Below are 19,183 nucleotides of genomic sequence, written 5' to 3' on the forward strand. Positions count from 1 at the left end.
TCCTTTCACAGCCATTAAACTCTGTAACTGTTTTAAAGTCACCATTGTCGTCATGGTGAAACCCCTGAGCGGTTTCTTTCCTTTCCGGCAACTCAGTTAGGAAGGACGCTCGTATCTTTGTAGTGACTGGGTGTATTGATTAGAGGTCGAACGATTATGATTTTTCAACGCCGAAACTGATTATTGGAGGACCCAAAAAAGCCGATACCGATTAATCGTCCGATAAATTTAAACATTTTTTTTTTTTTTAAACATTTATTTATTTGTAATAATGAGAATTACAACAATACTGAATGGCCACTTTTATTTTAACTTAATATATTACATCAATAAAATCAATTTAGCCTCAAATAAATAATGAAACATGTTCAATTTGGTTTAAATAATGTAAAAACAAAGTGTTGGAGAAGAAAGTAAAAGTGCAATATGTGCCATGTTCCTTGCTCAGAACATGAGAACATATGAAAGCTGGTGGTTTCTTTTAAAATGAGTCTTCAATATTCCCAGGTAAGAAGTTTTAGGTTGTAGTTATTATAAGACTATTTCTCTCTATACCATTTATATTTCATAATCCCTTGACTATTGGATGTTCTTATAGGCACTTTAGTATTGCCAGTGTAACAGTATAGCTTCTGTCACTTTCCTCGCCCCTACCTGGGCTCGAACCAGGAACACATCGACAACAGCCAGTTACCCATCGCTCAACAAAAGCCACGGCCCTTAATAACAGCGCATTTGCAAAAAAAGCACAATCGTTGCACGAATGTACCTAACCATAAACATCAATGCCTTTCTTAAAATCAATACACATGAGGTATCTTTTTTTTAAAACCTGCATATTTAGTTATAAGAAATCCAGGTTAGCAGGCAATATTAAACTAGGGAAATTGTGTCACTGAACAACTACTTCAAGGTCTCAGAGCGAGTTACGTCACTGATTGAAACACTATTAGCACGCACCCCGCTAACTAGCTAGCCATTTCACATCGGTTACACCAGCCTAATCTCGGGAGTTGATAGGCTTGAAGTCATAAACAGCTCAATGCTTGGAGCACAGGGAAGAGCTGCTGGCAAATGCACAAATGTGTTGTTTGAATGAATGCTTACGAGCCTGCTGCTGCCTACCACTGCTCAGTCAGACTGCTCTATCAAATATCAAATCATAGAGTTAATTATAAAATAATAACACACAGAAATACAAGCCGTATGTCATTAATATGGTAAAATCTGGAAACTATCATTTTGAAAACAAAACATTTATTCTTTCAGTGAAATACGGAACCGTTCCATATTTTATCTAACGGGTGGCATCCATAAGTCTAAATATTCCTGTTACATTGCACAACCTACAATGTTATGTCATAATTCCGTAAAATTCTGGCAAATTAGTTCTCAACGAGCCAGGCGGCCCAAACTGTTGCATATTCCCTGACTCTGCGTGCAATAAACGCAAGAGAAGTGACACAATTCCCCTAGTTTAATATTGCCTGCTAACCTGGATTTCTTTTAACTAAATATGCAGGTTTAAAAAAAAAGATACCTCGTGTATTGATTTTAAGAAAGGCATTGATGTTAATGGTTAGGTACATTCGTGCAACGATTGTGCTTTTTTTGCAAATGCGCTGTTATTAAGTCATCCCCCATTTGGCTAAGTTGGTCTTCACACAGTTCGCAACGAGCCAGGCGGCCCAAACTGCTGCATATAGCCTGACTCTGTTGCACGGAACGCAAGAGAAGTAACACAATTTCCCTAGTTAAAAGAAATTCATGTTAGCAGGTAATATTAACTAAATATGCAGGTAAAGGCATTGATGTTTATCGTTAGGTACACATTGGTGCAACGACAGTATTTCTTTTCATGAATGCACTTGTTAAATAACCATTTGGTGAAGTAGGCTATGATTCAATGATAAATTAACAGTCACCGCATCGATTATATGCAACGCAGGACAAGCTAGATAAACTAGTAATATCATCAACCATGTGTAGTTAACTAGTGTGAAGATTGATTGTTTTTACAAGGTATGTTTAATGCTAGCTAGCACCTTACCTTGGCTCCTTGCGGCACTCGCATAACAGGTAGCACTCATAACACTCAGTCTCCTCGTGGAGTGCAATGTAATCGGCCGTGATCGGTGTCCAAAAATGGCGATTACCGATTGTTATGAAAACTTGAAATCGCCTAATTAATCGGCCATTCCGATTAATCGGTCGACCTCTAGTATTGATACACCATCCAAAGTATAATTAATAACTTCATCATGCTCAAAGGGATATTCAACGTCTGCTTTAAAAATAAAAATAAAACGATCTACCAATAGGTGCCCTTCTTTGCGAGGGCCCTTCTCTGGTCTTTGTGGTTGAATCTGTGTTTGAAATTTACTGCTCGACTGAGGGACCTTACAGATAATTGTCCATGGAACTTATATTACTTGCTAAGCAACATATTTACTCTTGAACTTTAGGCTTACCATAAGAAAGGAGTTGAATACTTATGGACTCGACATTTCATCTTTTCTTTCTTAATTAATTAGTAAAAACTGCAAATAACATTTCACTTTGACATTATGGGGTATTGAGTGTGTTTGTCCACATATTTGTGGTTATTGATTTTTTTGATGTTGGTCGGAATAGAGTATTGGTAGATGTAGAAGATTTCAACCAGGTATTGGGGCTGTTCCAAATTGGTTGAACTGCTTGTTTTGAAGGAATAAATAGACATTTTCGGCCAAATAGCTTCCATACTCAAGCTCCGTTCCATGTACTGGAATGTTGCAATGCTACACTTTCTGGATAGTTTCTGGGGTAAGAACAGTGAACAAAAGTTTGCTCACTGAGCGCTTCTTTGACAAAGTTGGTGACCATACTGCACATGTTTTATTTACCCATTTCTGTTCATGATGTTCATTCAGCTCAGTATCTAACCCACGGTCTGATCCCTCAGGTTCATCATAACTATGCAGATGCAGGGTCTCATCATCCATCCCTCTCATCCCCCCTCTGTAGGTACTGTTTGATGAGCGTGAAGGGCTGCTATACTGACTTCCACATTGATTTCGGGGGCACGTCTGTGTGGTATCACGTTTTCAAGGGAGGGAAGGTAAGTTAATTTATTTGTATTATTATTTGTATTAATTTTTCTTTAACAGTATGTGGATAACAGCAGTGCATCCACCTGAGGCTCTGATGTACCCTCCCCCAATGCCGGTACTGTAAATGTATCAGATTTCTGCAGAGGCGCTACAAATGAACCTGCCCCCTGTTTTTCTCAGCGACGGCTGCAGAAATCACAGGACTGTTGCTAGGTAGTCCGTTGACGGATCTCATTATATAAACGTGCAAATTTCAAGCTAGAGGAAGAGAAATGTTGCGGTAGGATAGGCAAATCTAAGAAATGTCCCGGCTTCTCTAGTATAAGTTGTAACATTGAGTGCTGTTAACATAGAAATATCACCCTTGTTTTAGATGACTACCAAAGCTACATTCACAACTTTTCATACCCTGTCCTGTCCCCAGGTGTTCTGGCTGGTGCCTCCGACGCCTCATAACCTTGCCCTGTATGAGGACTGGGTTCTGTCAGGCAAGCAGAGTGACATCTTCCTGGGAGACCGTGCAGATGGCTGCCAGAGGGTGGAGCTGAAACAGGGCTACACCTTCTTCATCCCCTCTGGTGAACTGCCTAGCATTTAAATTTGATGTATTCCTATCATATTGACGTTAATATTATTGTAGCAAACCATACATTACATGCTCTGCTTTATTCAAGCATGTGTTTGAGGACATGTTTGGGCATGCTATCTGTTTTGAGTGGGTCAGCCGGTTCTCATGATGTTTGGCTGGCTGTCCTGTTACAGGCTGGATTCATGCAGTCTACACCCCTGAGGACACGCTGGTGTTTGGAGGCAACATTCTGCACAGCTTTAACATTCCCATGCAACTCTCCATCTATGAGATAGAGAATAGGACTAAGGTAGGCTGTCATACAGGTGTCCCACTACTGACGCTTCACTCCACCTATGACCATTAGTTAAACTAAACTGTGTCTCTACCATTAGTTAAACTAAACTGTGTCTCTACACCTCATACAAACAAGTCAAGGTCACTTAGTTTGCTGCGTCAATGAGTGTGAGAATGTCAAACCAACCTTGTGATGTCATCAGAGTGCGCAGCTGAACACTGTATGCTGGAAACACTCGGTTTGTTATTTTTTGATTAAAACATAACTAATATTCGTTAAATATAAGTACCAAACTTGTTTTTGCGTGGATTCCGTGACGTGGTTAGCTTTTAACAGCTAGGACCGCTATTTCTTGTCCCAGAATTCTGCTTAGCAGACAGGTTGAAGCCTGCTTGACAGAGCCGCTAAGCTGCTTGCCACCAAGCTAACGAAGTTAGTCCCAGATGAGTTTTGCAATGGAGCCCTCTTTGTCTGGAGAAATAATTGTAGTGTTCCAGTGCTGTAGGAGCTGTGTCTACTACGCTTTGCTTCAGGACAAACCGGATCACTCAAGAGTTCCAATGCGGCAATTGTTTGCTTGCCGGGGATTATAGGCTTGAGGTGGCTTCCTTGATCACGCAGGTTGCCAGCCTACCTAAGAAACTGGTTAAAATGCAGAGTAGAATGTTTGCCTTTTCTACGCCAGTGGCTGGACGGTGTACGCGCTTGTTGGCTGCATCTCCGCCTTGTCTTTTGTCATTATCCGACTGGCCTGTGTTGCCTGGAGCTCCCCCATCTGATAGCAGAGTCGAAGGGGCACAGCAAGAGGAGCAAGGCAATCAAAGATAGTCGCATGTCATGAACCGTGGTAGGCAAAGACAGCGGCCTCCCGCAAAGCAGTCTACACTCCCAACGATAGGCCCGGAGCAGATACAAACAACGAATAGTTTTGACGTCCTGGAGCCTGATCTTCCTGCACCTTCATCATTTACATTTACATTTAAGTCATTTGGCAGACGCTCTTATCCAGAGCGACTTACAAATTGGTGAATTCACCTTATGACATCCAGTGGAACAGCCACTTTACAATAGTGCATCTAAATCATTTAAGGGGGGGGGTGAGAAGGATTACTTTATCCTATCCTAGGTATTCCTTAAAGAGGTGGGGTTTCAGGTGTCTCCGGAAGGTGGTGATTGACTCCGCTGTCCTGGCGTCGTGAGGGAGTTTGTTCCACCATTGGGGGGCCAGAGCAGCGAACAGCTTTGACTGGGCTGAGCGGGAACTGTACTTCCTCAGTGGTAGGGAGGCGAGCAGGCCAGAGGTGGATGAACGCAGTGCCCTTGTTTGGGTGTAGGGCCTGATCAGAGCCTGGAGGTACTGCGGTGCCGTTTCCCTCACAGCTCCGTAGGCAAGCACCATGGTCTTGTAGCGGATGCGAGCTTCAACTGGAAGCCAGTGGAGAGAGCGGAGGAGCGGGGTGACGTGAGAGAACTTGGGAAGGTTGAACACCAGACGGGCTGCGGCGTTCTGGATGAGTTGTAGGGGTTTAATGGCACAGGCAGGGAGCCCAGCCAACAGCGAGTTGCAGTAATCCAGACGGGAGATGACAAGTGCCTGGATTAGGACCTGCGCCGCTTCCTGTGTGAGGCAGGGTCGTACTCTGCGGATGTTGTAGAGCATGAACCTACAGGAACGGGCCACCGCCTTTGATGTTAGTTGAGAACGACAGGGTGTTGTCCAGGATCACGCCAAGGTTCTTAGCGCTCTGGGAGGAGGACACAATGGAGTTGTCAACCGTGATGGCGAGATCATGGAACGGGCAGTCCTTCCCCGGGAGGAAGAGCAGCTCCGTCTTGCCGAGGTTCAGCTTGAGGTGGTGATCCGTCATCCACACTGATATGTCTGCCAGACATGCAGAGATGCGATTCGCCACCTGGTCATCAGAAGGGGGAAAGGAGAAGATTAATTGTGTGTCGTCTGCATAGCAATGATAGGAGAGACCATGTGAGGTTATGACAGAGCCAAGTGACTTGGTGTATAGCGGGAATAGGAGAGGGCCTAGAACAGAGCCCTGTGGGACACCAGTGGTGAGAGCGCGTGGTGAGGAGACAGATTCTCGCCACGCCACCTGGTAGGAGCGACCTGTCAGGTAGGACGCAATCCAAGCGTGGGCCGCGCCGGAGATGCCCAACTCGGAGAGGGTGGAGAGGAGGATCTGATGGTTCACAGTATCGAAGGCAGCCGATAGGTCTAGAAGGATGAGAGCAGAGGAGAGAGAGTTAGCTTTAGCAGTGCGGAGCGCCTCCGTGATACAGAGAAGAGCAGTCTCAGTTGAATGACTAGTCTTGAAACCTGACTGATTTGGATCAAGAAGGTCATTCTGAGAGAGATAGCGGGAGAGCTGGCCAAGGACGGCACGTTCAAGAGTTTTGGAGAGAAAAGAAAGAAGGGATACTGGTCTGTAGTTGTTGACATCGGAGGGATCGAGTGTAGGTTTTTTCAGAAGGGGTGCAACTCTCGCTCTCTTGAAGACGGAAGGGACGTAGCCAGCGGTCAGGGATGAGTTGATGAGCGAGGTGAGGTAAGGGAGAAGGTCTCCGGAAATGGTCTGGAGAAGAGAGGAGGGGATAGGGTCAAGCGGACAGGTTCTTGGGCGGCCGGCCGTCACAAGAAGCGAGATTTCATCTGGAGAGAGAGGGGAGAAAAAGGTCAGAGAACAGGGTAGGGCAGTGTGAGCAGAACCAGCGGTGTCGTTTGACTTAGCAAACGAGGATCGGATGTCGTCGACCTTCTTTTCAAAATGGTTGACGAAGTCATCTGCAGAGAGGGAGGAGGGGGGAGGAGGATTCAGGAGGGAGGAGAAGGTGGCAAAGAGCTTCCTAGGGTTAGAGGCAGATGCTTGGAATTTAGAGTGGTAGAAAGTGGCTCTAGCAGCAGAGACAGAGGAGGAAAATGTAGAGAGGAGGGAGTGAAAGGATGCCAGGTCCGCAGGGAGGCGAGTTTTCCTCCATTTCCGCTCGGTTGCCCGGAGCCCTGTTCTGTGAGCTCGCAATGAGTCGTCGAGCCACGGAGCGGGAGGGGAGGACCGAGCCGGCCTGGAGGATAGGGGACATAGAGAGTCAAAGGATGCAGAAAGGGAAGAGAGGAGGGTTGAGGAGGCAGAATCAGGAGATAGGTTGGAGAAGGTTTGAGCAGAGGGAAGAGATGATAGGATGGAAGAGGAGAGAGTAGCTGGGGAGAGAGAGCGAAGGTTGGGACGGCGCGATACCATCCGAGTAGGGGCAGTGTGGGAAGTGTTGGATGAGAGCGAGAGGGAAAAGGATACAAGGTAGTGGTCGGAGACTTGGAGGGGAGTTGCAATGAGGTTAGTGGAAGAACAGCATCTAGTAAAGATGAGGTCGAGCGTATTGCCTGCCTTGTGAGTAGGGGGGGAAGGTGAGAGGGTGAGGTCAAAAGAGGAGAGGAGTGGAAAGAAGGAGGCAGAGAGGACTGAGTCAAAGGTAGACGTGGAGAGGTTAAAGTCGCCCAGGACTGTGAGAGGTGAGCCGTCTTCAGGAAAGGAGCTTATCAAGGCATCAAGCTCATTGATGAACTCTCCGAGGGAACCTGGAGGGCGATAAATGATAAGGATGTTAAGCTTGAAAGGGCTGGTAACTGTGACAGCATGGAATTCAAAGGAGGCGATAGACAGATGGGTAAGGGGAGAAAGAGAGAATGACCACTTGGGAGAGATGAGGATCCCGGTGCCGCCACCCCGCTGACCAGAAGCTCTCGGGGTGTGCGAGAACACGTGGGCGGACGAAGAGAGAGCAGTAGGAGTAGCAGTGTTATCTGTGGTGATCCATGTTTCCGTCAGTGCCAAGAAGTCGAGGGACTGGAGGGAGGCATAGGCTGAGATGAACTCTGCCTTGTTGGCCGCAGATCGGCAGTTCCAGAGGCTACCGGAGACCTGGAACTCCACGTGGGTCGTGCGCGCTGGGACCACCAGATTAGGGTGGAGCGTTTGTATGGTCTGTGCAGAGAGGAGAGAACAGGGATAGATAGACACATAGTTGACAGGCTACAGAAGAGGCTACGCTAATGCAAAGGAGATTGGAATGACAAGTGGACTACACGTCTCGAATGTTCAGAAAGTTAATCTTACGTAGCAAGAATCTTATTGACTAAAATGATTGAAATGATACAGTACTGCTGGAGTAGGCTAGCTGGCAGTGGCTGCGTTGTTGACTTTGTAGGCTAGCTGGCAGTGGCTGCGTTGTTGACACTACACTAATCTAGTCGTTCCGTTGAGTGTAATAGTTTCTACAGTGCTGCTATTCGGGGGCTAGCTGGCTAGCTAGCAGTGTTGATTACGTTACGTTACGTTAAAAGAACGACAATAGCTGGCTAGCTAACCTAGAAAATCGCTCTAGACTACACAATTGTCTTTGATACAAAGACGGCTATGTAGCTAGCTACGATCAAACAAATCAAACCGTTGTACTGTAATGAAGTGAAATGAAAATGTGATACTACCTGTGGAGCGAAGCGGAATGTTGACCGGGTTGTTGACGTTCTATTCGGTAGACGTTGGCTAGCTGTTGGCTAGCTAGCTAGCAGTATCTCCTGCGGACCGAAGTGTAGATGCGACCGCTCGCTCCAACCCGGAAGTAGATTATTAACTAATTTACTGCAGTGTGGGAATGACCCTGTGTGTTGTCATGTGAGACGGAATGACAACTGGGAGTACTTATGTCCTACGATTTCGAAGTTGACGTCGGCAACCTTCCGTCCCTGCTCTGGATCGAACAGGGATTCTCCATATGTCGGAGGCCTGTGCCGGGAGCAACGGGCTCAAGTTATCCTACCTCTCACCCGCCCATAAAGTGTTCTCCGAGGCATGGGAGTGGGTGGGTGTCCTCGTCCTTCTCGCCAGCCGTGATTTTGTGCTGCTCCATGGTAAGAAATGTGAATGTTTTTGCACCAGGAACAATGTCCTATCCCAGAGCTTGAGTAAATGACATTACTTAACTGCTACGGAATGTACTACTTCAGGACATGGAAATCGATTCTATCGTAGTTCATGTGGGTTTTAGTAACATTATGAAGGGCAATTCTGAACTGTTGAAACTGGATTTTAAAGAGTTCATTGACTCTCTGCTAGACGCTAATTAAATACCCATCATATTTGGCTCTGTGCCCTCTGAATAGTGGCATTGAATGCTTTTGCAGGATTCTTTCTATTCACAACTGGCTACGTGATTATTGCAGCTCAATTGGTGTAACTTTTTGTTGACAATTTCAATAACTTTTTGGAAACAAAACACATTTTATAAGGAGGATGTGATCCACCCAAATCATTTGGGTTCCTGGATCCTTTTACAACATTAAGGCTGCATTGAGACAATGACTTATCAATGACTCAAGCCCAGCTCAGCTAATCCCTACCATTGTGATGCTGAGTTGTCATAATTCTTCAGCAAATGTACATTATACCAGGGGAGTTGGTAGACACAATGTAAGTAACCTGATGTTCTGAAAGAGCTGCAAAATCTGGATCCCTACAAATCAGCTGGGCTAGACAATCTGGACCCTCTCTTTCTAAAATTATCCTCCAAAATTGTTGCAACCCCTACTACTAGCCTATTCAACCCCTCTTTCATATCGTCTGAGATCCCCAAAGATTGAAAGCTGCCACGGTCATCCCCCTCCTCAAAGGGGGGGAGACTCTAGACCCAAACATACATCCATCCTGCCCTGCCTTTCTAAAATCTTTGAAAGTCAAGTTAATAAACAGATCACCGACCATTTTGAATTCCACCGTACTTTCTCCACTATGCAATCTGGTTTCCGAGCTGGTCATGGGTGCACCTCAGCCACGTTCAAGGTCCTAAACGATATCATAACCGCCATCGATAAAAGACAGTACTGTGCAGCTGTCTTCATCGACCTGGCTAAGGCTTTCGACTCTGTCAATCACCGCGTTCTTATCGGCAGACTCAACAGCATTGGCTTCTCAAATGACTGCCTCGCCTGGTTCACCAACTACTTCTCAGATAGAGTTCAGTGTGTCAAATCGGAGGGTCTGTTGTCCCAACCTCTGGCAGTCTCTATGGGGGTGCCACAGGGTTAAATTCTTGGGACGACTCTTTTCTCTTTATATATCAATGATGTCGCTCTTGCTGCTGATGATTCTCTGATCCACCTCTACGTAGACGACACCATTCTGTATACATCTGGCCCTTCTTTGAACACTGTGCTAACAAACCTCCAAACGAGCTTCAACGCCATACAACACTCCTTCCGTGGCCTCCAACTGCTTTTAAATGCTAGTAAAACTAAATGCATGCTCTTCAACCGATTGCTGCCTCCACCCTCCCGCCCGACTAGCATCACTACTCTGGACGGTTCTGACCCAGAATATGTGGACAACACCTAGGTGTCTGGTTAGACTGTAAACTCTCCTTCCAGACCCACATTAAGCATCTCCAATACAAAATTAAATCTAGTATCAGTATCTTATTTTGCAACAAAGCCTCCTTCACTCATGCTGCCAAACTTGCCCTCAAAAAACGGACTATCCTACCTTTCCTTGACTTTGGCTATGTAATTTACAAAATAGCCTCCAACACTTTACTAAGCAAACTGGATGTAGTCTATCACAGTGCCGTCCGTTTTATCACCAAAGCCCCATATACTACCCACCACTGTGACCTGTATGCTCTCGTTGGCTGGCCCTCGCTACATATCTGTTGCCAAACCCACTGGCTCCAGGTGATCTATAAGTCTTTGCTAGGTAAAGCCCCGCCTCAGCTCACTGGTCACCATAGCTACATCCACCCGTAGCACGCGCTCAATCAAGTATATTTCACTGGTCACCCCCAAAGCCAACACTTCCTTTGGCCGCCTGTCCTTCCAGTTTTCTGCTGCCAATGACATGAACGAATTGCAAAAATCTGCAAGAAGCTGGAGACATATCTCCTTCACTAACTTTAAGCGTCAGCTGTCTGAGCAGCTTACCCGTCACTGTACCTGTGCACAGCCAATCTGTAAATAGCACATCCGACTACCTCACCCCCATATTATTACTTACCCTCTTGCTCTTTTGCACCCCAGTATCTTTACTTGCACATCATCATCCGCACATCTACCATTCATCTACCATTCCGCTTCTAGGGCCTATTTATGGCCTACCTCTTCACTCTTCTACATTTGCACACACTGTACATAGATTTTTCTATTTGTCTTTTCTTTTGTGTTATTGTTTATTGTTTGTGTTATTGTTATCCATTGTTTATGTGTAACTCTGTGTTATTGTTTTTGTCGCACTGCTTTGCTTTATTTGGCCAGGTCGCAGTTGTAAATGAGAACTTGTTCTCAACTGGCCTACCTGGTTAAATAAAGGTGAAATAATTCATTCAAAAACAGCGTAATTTTGTCCCTCTAGCTGTCCTGAATGCCTCTGCTGATCCTTCAGCTATTGTGTGCAGTAATCATGTGCATATGAACCAGATGTATACTGTTAGCACCGAGGCGGTGTTCCCTAGTAGGAAGTTCACTGCGTGCAGCTCACCGTGCACAAACATAAATAACATGAGCATATCTACTTCTGCTAAGCTTCACCATAGAGCAATGAAAACAAGTAAGCATCCCAGAAGAAAAGTGCTCAAAATAGCCAACGTTAACATATTTTTCAACCTTTCCCTGTCCGAGTCTGTAATACCAACATGTTTTAAGCAGACCACCATAGTGCCTGTGCCCAAGAACACTAAGGTAACCTACCTAAATGACTACCCATGGCACTCACGTCTGAAGCCATGAAGGGCTTTGAAAGGCTGGTTATGGCTCACATCAACACCATTATACCAGAAACCCTAGACCCACTCCAATTTGCATACTGCCTCAACAGATCCACAGATGATGCAATCTCTTTTGCAGTCCACACAGCCCTTGCCCACCTGGACAAAAATAACACCTATGTGAGAATGTTATTCATTGACTACAGCTCAGTGCCCTCAAAGCTCATAAATAAGCTAAGGAACCTGGGACTAAACAGGTCACTCTGCAACTGAATAGTGGACTTCCTGATGGGCCGTCCCCAGGTGGTAAGGGTAGGTAACAACACATTCGCCATGCTGATCCTCAACACGGGCCTGTCGGGTGCGTGCTCAGTCCCCTCCGGTACTCCCTGTTCACTCATGACTGCACGGCCAGGCACGACTCCAACACCATCATTAAGTTTCCCGATGACACAGTGGTAGGCCTGATCAACAACGAGACAGCCTATAGGGAGGAGGTCAGAGACCTGGCCGTGTGGTGCCAGGACAACAACCTCTCCCTCAACGTATCAAGACAAAATAGATGATTATGGACTACGGGAAAAAGAGGACCGAGCACACCCCCATTCTCATCGACGGGGCTGCAGTGGAACAGGTTGAGCGTTTCAAGTTCCTTGGTGTCCACATCATTTACCTGTTGAGTGTAGGGTGCAGTATTTTGATGTTTGGATGAAAAACGTACCCAAATGAAACTGCCTATTTCTCAGGCCCAGACTCTAGAATATGCATATAAATGTCAGATTAGGATAGAAAACACTCTAAAGTTTCCAAAACGGTCAAAATATTGTCTGAGTATAACAGAACTGATATTGCAGGCAAAAACCTGAGGAAGTGCTGTTTTTCCTGAATGCTTTCTATTCCATTGCCTGCCTTCAATCCATTTAAAGGGATATCAACCAGATTCATTTTCCTATGACTTCCACATGTTGTGAACAGTCTTTAGACAACATAGATTCAGGCTTTTATTTTGAAAAATTAGCGAGAAAGATCACATCGCGTCATTGGATGGCTGGGTGCCAGCAGCGTTTATTTTATGCGCTGCTGGCACAGCTTGGAGCAGACATTTTCTATCTCCTATTGAAGAAGCTATCGTCCGGTTGAAATATTATCGATTAGGATTGATTATAAAAAATGTTTGACATGTTTCTACAAACTTTACAGATACTATTTGGAATTTTTGTCTGCCCGGTCGTGACCGCTCGAGCCTGTGTATTTCTGAACATAACGCGCCAACCAAATTGAGGTATTTTGGATATAAAAATAATTTTTATGGAACAAAAGGAACATTTATTGTGTAACTGGGAGTCTCGTGAGTGCAAACATCTGAAGATCATCAAAGGTAAGCGGTTCATTTTATTGCTTTTCTGACTTTTGTGACCAATCTACTCGGCTGCTAGCTGTTTGTAATGTTTTGTTTGCTGAGAGAGATGTCCTTACATAAACGCTTGATATGCTTTTGCCAAAAAGCTTTTTTGAGATCTGACACGCCAGGTGGATTAACAACAAGCTAAGCTGTGTTTTGCTATATTGCACTTGTGATTTCATGAAAATTAAATATTTTTACTAATTTAATTTAACCGGTGCCCCTGCACATTGACTCGGTACCGGTACACCCCCTGTATATAGTCTCGCTATTATTGTTTTACTGCTGCTCTTTAATTACTTGTTACTTTTATTTCTTATTCTTATCTATATTTTTTTTAAACGTCATTGTTGTTTAGGGGCTCGTAAGTAAGCATTTCATTGTACGGTCTACACCTGTTGTATTCGGCGCATGTGACTAATTTGATATGATTTTATATGTAGCTTAAGAAACAAGGTTCATGAAATCAATAGTTTGCTAGTAACAGATGACATTCATATTCTGCCTGTTTCTGAAATCAGTTAGATAATACCTTTGATACAGTGGTAGCAATACAAGGTTAGAACATTTACAGAAATGCCAATAGTGGAGGTGTGGCTGTTTTATATTCAGAACCATATTCCTGTAACACTTAGAGAGGATCTCATGTTAAATACTGTTCAAGTAATATGTCTATAGGTTAATCTGCCTCACCTAAAGCCCATTATTGTGGGAAGCTGCTATAGACCACCAAGTGCTAACAGTCAGAATCTGGATAACGTGTAAAATGCTTGATAATGTATGTGATATCAACAGCGGTATATTTTCTGGGTGATTTAAATATTGACTGGCTTTCATCAAGCTGCCCACTCAAGAAAAAGCTTCAAACTGTAACCAGTGCCTGCAACCTGGTCCAGGTTATCAGTCAACCTACCAGGGTAGTTAAAAACAGCCCAGGAATGAAATAATCAACATGTATTGATCACAGCTTTACTAACGCTGCAGAAATGAGCTTGAAAGCAGTATCCAGATCCATCGGATGTAGTGATCACAATATAGTAGCTATATCTAGGAAAATGAAAGTTTCAATGGCTGGGCCTAATATTGTGTATAAGAAGTCATACAATACGTTTTTTAGTGATTCATATGTTGTTGATGTAAAGAATATTTGTTGGTCCGTGGTGTTTAATGAGGAGCAAACAAATGCTGCACTTGACACATTTATGAAATTGCCTTTTCCAGTTACTAATAAGCCTGCACCCATTTAAGAAAATGACTTAAATCCCTGTGGAATGATGAGGAATTGAAAAAATGTATGGTTGAGGGATGAGGCAAAAGGAATGTCAAATAAGTCTGGCTGCACAACTGATTGGCAAACGTATTGAAAATTGCGGAATCATGTGACTAACTGAATGATAAAGAAGAAGAAACTACACTATGAAACAAAGATAAATTACAAAGAATGATAGTAAAAGGTCTTGGAGCACCTTAAATTACATTTTGGGAAAAAAGGCAAACTCGGCTCCATCATTCATTGAATCAGATTGGTCATTAATCACAAAACCGACTGATATTGCCAACTACTTTTAATTATTTTTTTCATTGGCAAGATTAGCAAACATAGGCATGACATGCCAGCAACAAAAGCTGACACTACACATCCAAGTATATCTGACCAAATTATGAATTATTTTGAATTCTGTAAAGTATGTGTGTTGAAGAGGTTAAAAAATGATTGTTGTATATCAACAATGACAAGCCACTGGGTCTGACAATTGGATGGAATATTACTGGGCATAATAGCGGACAATATTGCCCCCCTATTTGCTATATCTTCAATTTAAGCCTACTAGAAAGTGTGTGCCCCCAGGCCTGGAGGGAAGTAAAAGTCATTCCTCTACCTAATAATAGTAAAGCACTCTTTACTGGCTCAAATAGCCAACCAATCAGCCTGTTGCCAACCCTTAGTAAACGTGTGGGAAAAAATTGTGTTCGACCAGATACAATGCTATTTTACAGTAAACAAATTGACAACAGACTTCCAGCACTCTTATAGGGAAGGACGTTCAACAAGCACAGCACTTACACAGCCAGAGGAGGACTGGCCACCCCTCTGAGCCTGGTTCCTTTCAATGTTTCTTTCTAGGTTCTGGCCTTTCTAGGTAGTTTTTCCTAGGGGTTTTAGGCTGGGTTTCTGTACAGCACTTTGTGACATCAGCTGATGTAAGACAGGGCTTTATAAATACATTTGATCGATTGATTACACAAATGACTTATGATTGGCTGACATAATTTGAGGATAAAAAAGATTGGGGGGGCTGTTTTGTTGAGACTTCAGTGCGGCTTTTGACATTATCGATCATATTCTTCTGCTGGAAAAGTTATGTGTTATGGCTTTACACCCACTGCTATATTGTGGATAGAGTTACTTGTCTAACAGAACTCAGAGGGTGTCCTTTAATGGAAGCCTCTCCAACATAATCTATGTAGAATCAGGAATTCCCCAGGGCAGTTGTCTAGGCCCCTTACTTATTTCAATCTTTACTAATGAATTGCCACTTGTCTATGTATGCGGATGACTTATCACTATACACATCAGCGACTGAAATGACTGCAACACTTTACGAAGGGCTGCAGAGTAGATGGCAAGGAATAAGCTAGTACTAAATATTTCTAAAACTGAAAGCATTGTATTTGGGACAAATCATTCACTAAACAGTTAAATCATGTAGTAAATAAATAATGTGGAAATTGAGCAAGTTGACTAAACTGCTTGGAGTAACTCTGGATGTTAATTGTCATGGTCAAAACATATTGATACAACAGTAGCTAAGATGGGGAGAAGTCTGTCCACAATAAAGCACTGCTCTACCTTCTTAACAGCACTATCAACAAGGCAGTTCCTACAGGCCCTAGTTGTTGCAACTGGGCTGCTGTTCAGTTGTGTGGTCAGGTGCCACAAAAATGGACTTAGGAAAATTGCAATTGATTCTGAACAGGGTAGCACAGCTGGCCCTTGGATGTACACAGAGAGCTAACATTAATAATATGTAAGTCAATCTTTCCTGGCTCAAAGTGGAGGAGAGATTGACTTCATCACTACATGTATTTATGAGAGGTATTGACATGTTGAATGCACAGAGTTGTCTGTCTGAACTACTGGCGCACAACTCGGACACCCATGCCTACCCCACAAGATATGCCACGAGGTCTCTTCACAGTCCCCAAGTCCAGAACAGACTATGGAAGACCCACAGTCCTACATAGAGCCATGATGACATGGAACTCTATTCCACATCAAGTAACTCATGCAAGCAGTAAAATTAGATTTGAAAACATAAAAATACACCTTATGGAACTGCGGGCACTGTGAAGAGACACAAACACATGCACACACACGATAACATACTCACTATACACACGTACACATGGATTTTGTATTGTAGATATGTGGTAGCGATGGAGTAGGTGCCTGAGTGCACACAGTGTGTTTGTGAAATCTGTCAGTGTATTGTAATGTTTTAAAATTGTATAACTGTGTAGCTGCTGCCTTGTCAGCAGATAATGGGGATCCATAATTAATAGAAATACAATTAGGCCTTCCTCAGCCAGACCTCCTTGGTTTTCACAGATCTGATCAGGATATGTTTAAGTAATATGAAATAAACTGTTGGGAAGCTAGGGATTTGAATGGAACTGTGCAGGAATGTGACACCGTAAGGCACACAAGTGCTGAAAGTGCAGTAATTTCCATTACCGTCCAATTGAGAAGCAGACTGATGCTAATGGTGGTGCCGATGAGGATGAGGGCTTTGCCCCCCTGCTTTTATAAAAACAAATTCCATCTATATTCATGTGGAAATGGAGTCAGTGACAGGAGTGCATGTTGAATCAGAATACAGCTTTACAAAGGCTGAAAATAATCATGGCGCTTGTTTCATATTATCAGCCAGAGACGGACTTCAAGGAAAGAGGGTCAAGCCTGTAAGCCTATTTGTTTATCTCTTCTTTTCACACAAACTCCCAAGGGCTTCTTATGGTGATCAGATATTGTGTAAGATTGGTTTTGTGTGTATGCATTTGTTTGTACTGTATGACCTATATAGAGGAATTCCTAGACAGATTCCACTCTTCTTATTCAGATATTCTTTACAATAATATGATCAGAGTAGTTATTGTAATAATATGGATGTTAGTCCTGCAGGCTTTGCGATTTATGTGGATACTTGGCTAAATGTGGCTGTCTCGGAAATGATGGATAGATTGTAGGAAGAGTCAGCTTTGCAGGAAGTACCGTACTATTTTTGTTTCTGCTGGAAAAGAGGCATGAGTGTAACAACGGCGACAGTTTCATATGCTCCCCAGGGCTCGGCACCTTGTGCCCGCTCTATTTTTACACCTCGAAATGTAGCTAAAGAAAGGAAAGGATCATCACTTTGACAAGTGTTGATCTGTGTGAAATTGTCTTTGGGAGATAAATATAGCTGTGTTTCTAAGAGGAGAGTGGGAATCAGATCATGCTGCTGTGTCTATGAGAGGGCAAGCTCTGCCTGGAGAAGTGAATGAATGGAAGAGCTTGGCCTTCAGAAGAGCCTCTGGTTTGCCAGTGTGTCTTACATTTGTGTCACTTAACTTAAAGGTCATGAACAGTCATTTTGAAAGTACTTTTTCTCAAATGGCTAACTACTGGGAAGTTTGAAAAGACTGGCTGAGTGGGCGGGGAGCTTATATTCGGGAGCTCGCCTTGACTGACCAGTCATTGAAACGCCTATGTCAAAAGCAACTTGGATGCAGTGTCGCAGTAAAATCATCTCAAGCAAATTTGGTGATGCACAAAGCAACTCAAACAACGTTGAAATTGCATCAGTTATATCACATTCTTCATACATCTCTAGGTTTGTATGTATCTTGTGATGCGGTTCACGGCAGCACTGACGGATGTGTTGACTTGACAGCTGCGTCCGAGTTTTGGAACCCCCACCCCCATTTGTTCCATGCTGGCTGAAGACCTAATACCAGACACAGATGTAAGGGGAAACATAAGTATCTTTGCCATAGATGAATAGGGTACACTTTTTTAAATGATATTTGCTGACACCGTACAGTCACATTTTTGGCACCAGAAGAGTAGCTATATAAACTACGCTCCTCTGCCAACACTTCTTCTCCGATGTTTGTTACAAGACAGTACTTATTTATATTAGGTAAGAGAATATCATGCTGTATTAAAATGAGAGTTAAGGTGATGTCACCTTGTCTCCTTTATAGTGAATCCAAGTGGTTGACATGGGGGAGGGGACCAGTAACTTTATGAAACTTTCAATCAATGTACAAGCAAGTCAGTTTTCATACTTGGGTCAATCTACTTTGATCTGGTTCCTTAAAATATCATCCAATTTCTTGAATAACATGATTTTTACTGTTCATAACCTTTTTACGTTTGTCTTTTATCCATGTTGTTTTTAAGTTGGATTTCTTTTCTTTTTTTTACAATACTTGACAGTCACAGTAGATCTACTGTCTGGGTATTAACACAGTGAATGCATCACTAGACTCACAGTAAATATAAGGTATCAACTCTTGTTAATCATAAAAAAATGGTAGTAGATTAAACATGGTAATGAAACCCCCATTGTCTTTTTTTTAAGCTTTTTGTTCTCTCAGACTGAAAGTTTCTCCAAACTCGTTTCAGGTTCATTCCAAGTTCCGCTACCCATTCTACCATGAGATGTGCTGGTATGTCCTGGAGAGGTACGTGCACTGCCTGACCAAGCGCTCCCATCTCACTCCGGAGTTCCGCAGAGAGCCTCTGCTAATCGGTGAGTGAGCCCAGCTAATGCCGCTATTTAATCAATACCCAGAGTGTGTCTATGAATACCGGTTCTATCCTGAGAATTGTTATGGGGAGCCTTGCCTTGCACTCTTGTTGTAATTACCACTCACAAGTGGGTACTGCTTTGGAAAGAGCCAATGATATAACTCATTTGTTTAATCAGTTAGTTTGCCCTCTCACATAAATGATAGCATGATGAAAGTGACTGAAATTATAATCTGACCGGAATGGTTACACATGGAGCACAGCAGAT

At 43.5% G+C, this 19,183-nt stretch overlaps 1 protein-coding gene across 5 annotated transcripts in view; it reads left to right on the plus strand.

The window, feature by feature from the left end:
• Positions 1-19,183, plus strand: part of LOC135517849 (lysine-specific demethylase 2B-like) — a 53,846-nt gene that overhangs the window by 7,717 nt on the left and 26,946 nt on the right. For all 5 annotated transcript variants that reach the window (XM_064942502.1, XM_064942501.1, XM_064942499.1 and 2 more), the window contains 4 exons: positions 3,007-3,100; positions 3,517-3,670; positions 3,855-3,970; positions 18,790-18,916. In XM_064942502.1, the coding sequence (XP_064798574.1) occupies positions 3,007-3,100; positions 3,517-3,670; positions 3,855-3,970; positions 18,790-18,916 (491 nt within the window). The remainder of the gene's footprint in view (positions 1-3,006; positions 3,101-3,516; positions 3,671-3,854; positions 3,971-18,789; positions 18,917-19,183) is intronic.

This window comes from Oncorhynchus masou, chromosome 28, assembly GCF_036934945.1.
Source record: "Oncorhynchus masou masou isolate Uvic2021 chromosome 28, UVic_Omas_1.1, whole genome shotgun sequence".
Lineage (NCBI taxonomy): Eukaryota > Metazoa > Chordata > Actinopteri > Salmoniformes > Salmonidae > Oncorhynchus > Oncorhynchus masou.